Genomic DNA, 2,051 nt, shown 5'->3' with positions numbered 1-2,051 from the left:
AATAACTCTTGCAAACTCAAAACAGCCAGAACAACWTTAGGACTTGGGTTTTGTGGGTGTGATGGAAGATGTGGGCAGGAACTCTTGATCCTCCAGCGGGAATGGGGGGATTAGACATTTACATTTCCTGGTTTGTTCAATTATACTTGACATTAGCACAGTGCTTTAAAGTGCATAAAGACAGGTGACCTGTCCTGAATTTTAAGATGAGGAGATGCTACCTATAGAACAGGAGAAGCCATAAAAGACAACAGGTAGCAGGCAATGGAAAAGCTAATATGTTTAGGGCAAAGTCTGGTGAAGTGATTAAGAATTTTATTATTTCATGAGCTGTATTCTGTATCCTGCAGAAAGAATAAGAAGGATACATCAACCCCACAAACACCTATGAAATCTGTAGTCMATAGTAGAGGTCTCTGATGGGGGAGCATGAACATTGATGTACCAATATTGGAAGTAACATTGCTTGCAACTTCTCCTTTCATTCAGCAGTTCCTTCAGCCGTGCCACCAACTCCGTGCTTCCCACCACTGTCCTAGAGCAGTCCTTACAAGGACTTTAGCTTAAAGCAAAAGGTACTGCACCTTCGCACATCATGGGTTATGGGGAGGRCAATGGTGCTATTGCACAGTAGCCCCCTTCCTTCCAGTCCAGCCATGCTCTGTTTGTTGTCTRTGAGAGACTCCCAGCTGCTGCTGTTCCCATGCCACATTTCATTCCTACAAAGTGGTGAGATTTTTCTTCTGACTGAGGTCTACCATAATGCCTGTATAATAACATCTCCTTTAAGCATGTTAGAGAGTAGATACGTATGTACACAGTTAATAGTAAATGAACAAAATTTTTCCTCCATTACAGACTCACAGTTTAATTAGGCACTGAAGTCAATCAGTACATATCAACATGCTAAGCAGGAAGATCACACATAGGCATGCATGCTTAGGGACTTMCCTCCTGCAAAGTCATGTTTGTGCCATCTGTGACGGGAAGGTAATGGATACCTGGATTTTTGGGATGTATTGGCCAAGCACCAGAAGCTACAATACATTGTTCCTGCAGTGATAAGAAGTGCAGAGCTCACCCAGCCTACGTAGAGAGCAGCTCCTAGTTCTCGCTTCAGTGGCACAGGGACGTTTGGATCATAGAAATCCCGTATGATGTTACCGCCGGTCCAGGACACCGGGATCAGAACGAGGACGCCCGTCAGGAGAAAAGCGATTCCAGCTGCCAGAATGAAGACACTGATGCCCTGGGAATCCTCCCTGGTTCTGTGCGTGTACTTCACACCAGCAATGCCCATCAGAAAGGCAATGATTGACAGCCCCATGGCAATGCACATGAGGGCTCTGAACATCTCCAAGGACGGGGAAAGCGCCAAGAGGGAGTCATAGAATTTGCACTGCAGCTTGATGCCGAGCTGACTGATGCAGTCCATCCATAATCCTTCCCAAATGGTCTCGAACACTACAATATTGCCCTCGATGAAGGCAGAAACTCTCCACTGCGGCATAACTGTGGCTGCCAAAGTCCCAACCATGCCCACACCTCCGAATATTAGGCCAGTGATTTGTAATGCACAGCAAGACATGCTTCTTCTGAAAAAGGCACCTCAAAAGAGGTGGCCTAGGAAGTCTTCCAAAATCAGTTTTTGCTAAAAGTAATATAAAACATGAGAGTGAACACTTTGTCTAGTAGTCTCCTCATATGGCAAGTTCTTGGGTTTTTTTAAAAGCAGCTCTGGTCTGAAGTTCAGACAGGTGGAAATCCACTTCTGTGTGGCTAGAAGAACTTGCTATTTATTTGGTTTGAAATCCTCTCTGACTACAGTGCTTACCCATCAAGCCTAACAAGTTTCCATCCAATGGGAAACTAGGGAGGGGTGTTTCACAGTTGATTTCATTGCTTCTCATATTGTGTCTGTAGTGATGCTATAATTAAATAAGTGTCAGGGATTCAATTGTAGGCACCTAATTGCAGGTCTAATCATTTCTTAACTTCAAGATTGCAGCTATGTTGAAATTTAGTACAGAAAGTCTAAACTTCCATCTGGA

The 2,051-nt window shown here is 44.1% G+C and overlaps 1 protein-coding gene across 1 annotated transcript; it reads right to left on the bottom strand.

The window, feature by feature from the left end:
• Window positions 1-919: 919 nt before the first annotated feature.
• LOC112971856 (claudin-8-like) lies at window positions 920-1,588 on the bottom strand. The gene has a single exon (XM_026077674.1). It carries the CDS (start codon window positions 1,586-1,588, stop codon window positions 920-922), a length of 669 nt encoding a protein of 222 aa, XP_025933459.1.
• Between the last annotated feature and the right edge of the window lie 463 nt (window positions 1,589-2,051).

Source organism: Apteryx rowi, unplaced genomic scaffold (assembly GCF_003343035.1).
Source record: "Apteryx rowi isolate R43461 unplaced genomic scaffold, aptRow1 scaffold_46, whole genome shotgun sequence".
NCBI lineage: Eukaryota > Metazoa > Chordata > Aves > Apterygiformes > Apterygidae > Apteryx > Apteryx rowi.
Note: the sequence above shows the minus strand (reverse complement) of the source record. Positions and strands in the feature narration are given on the sequence as shown.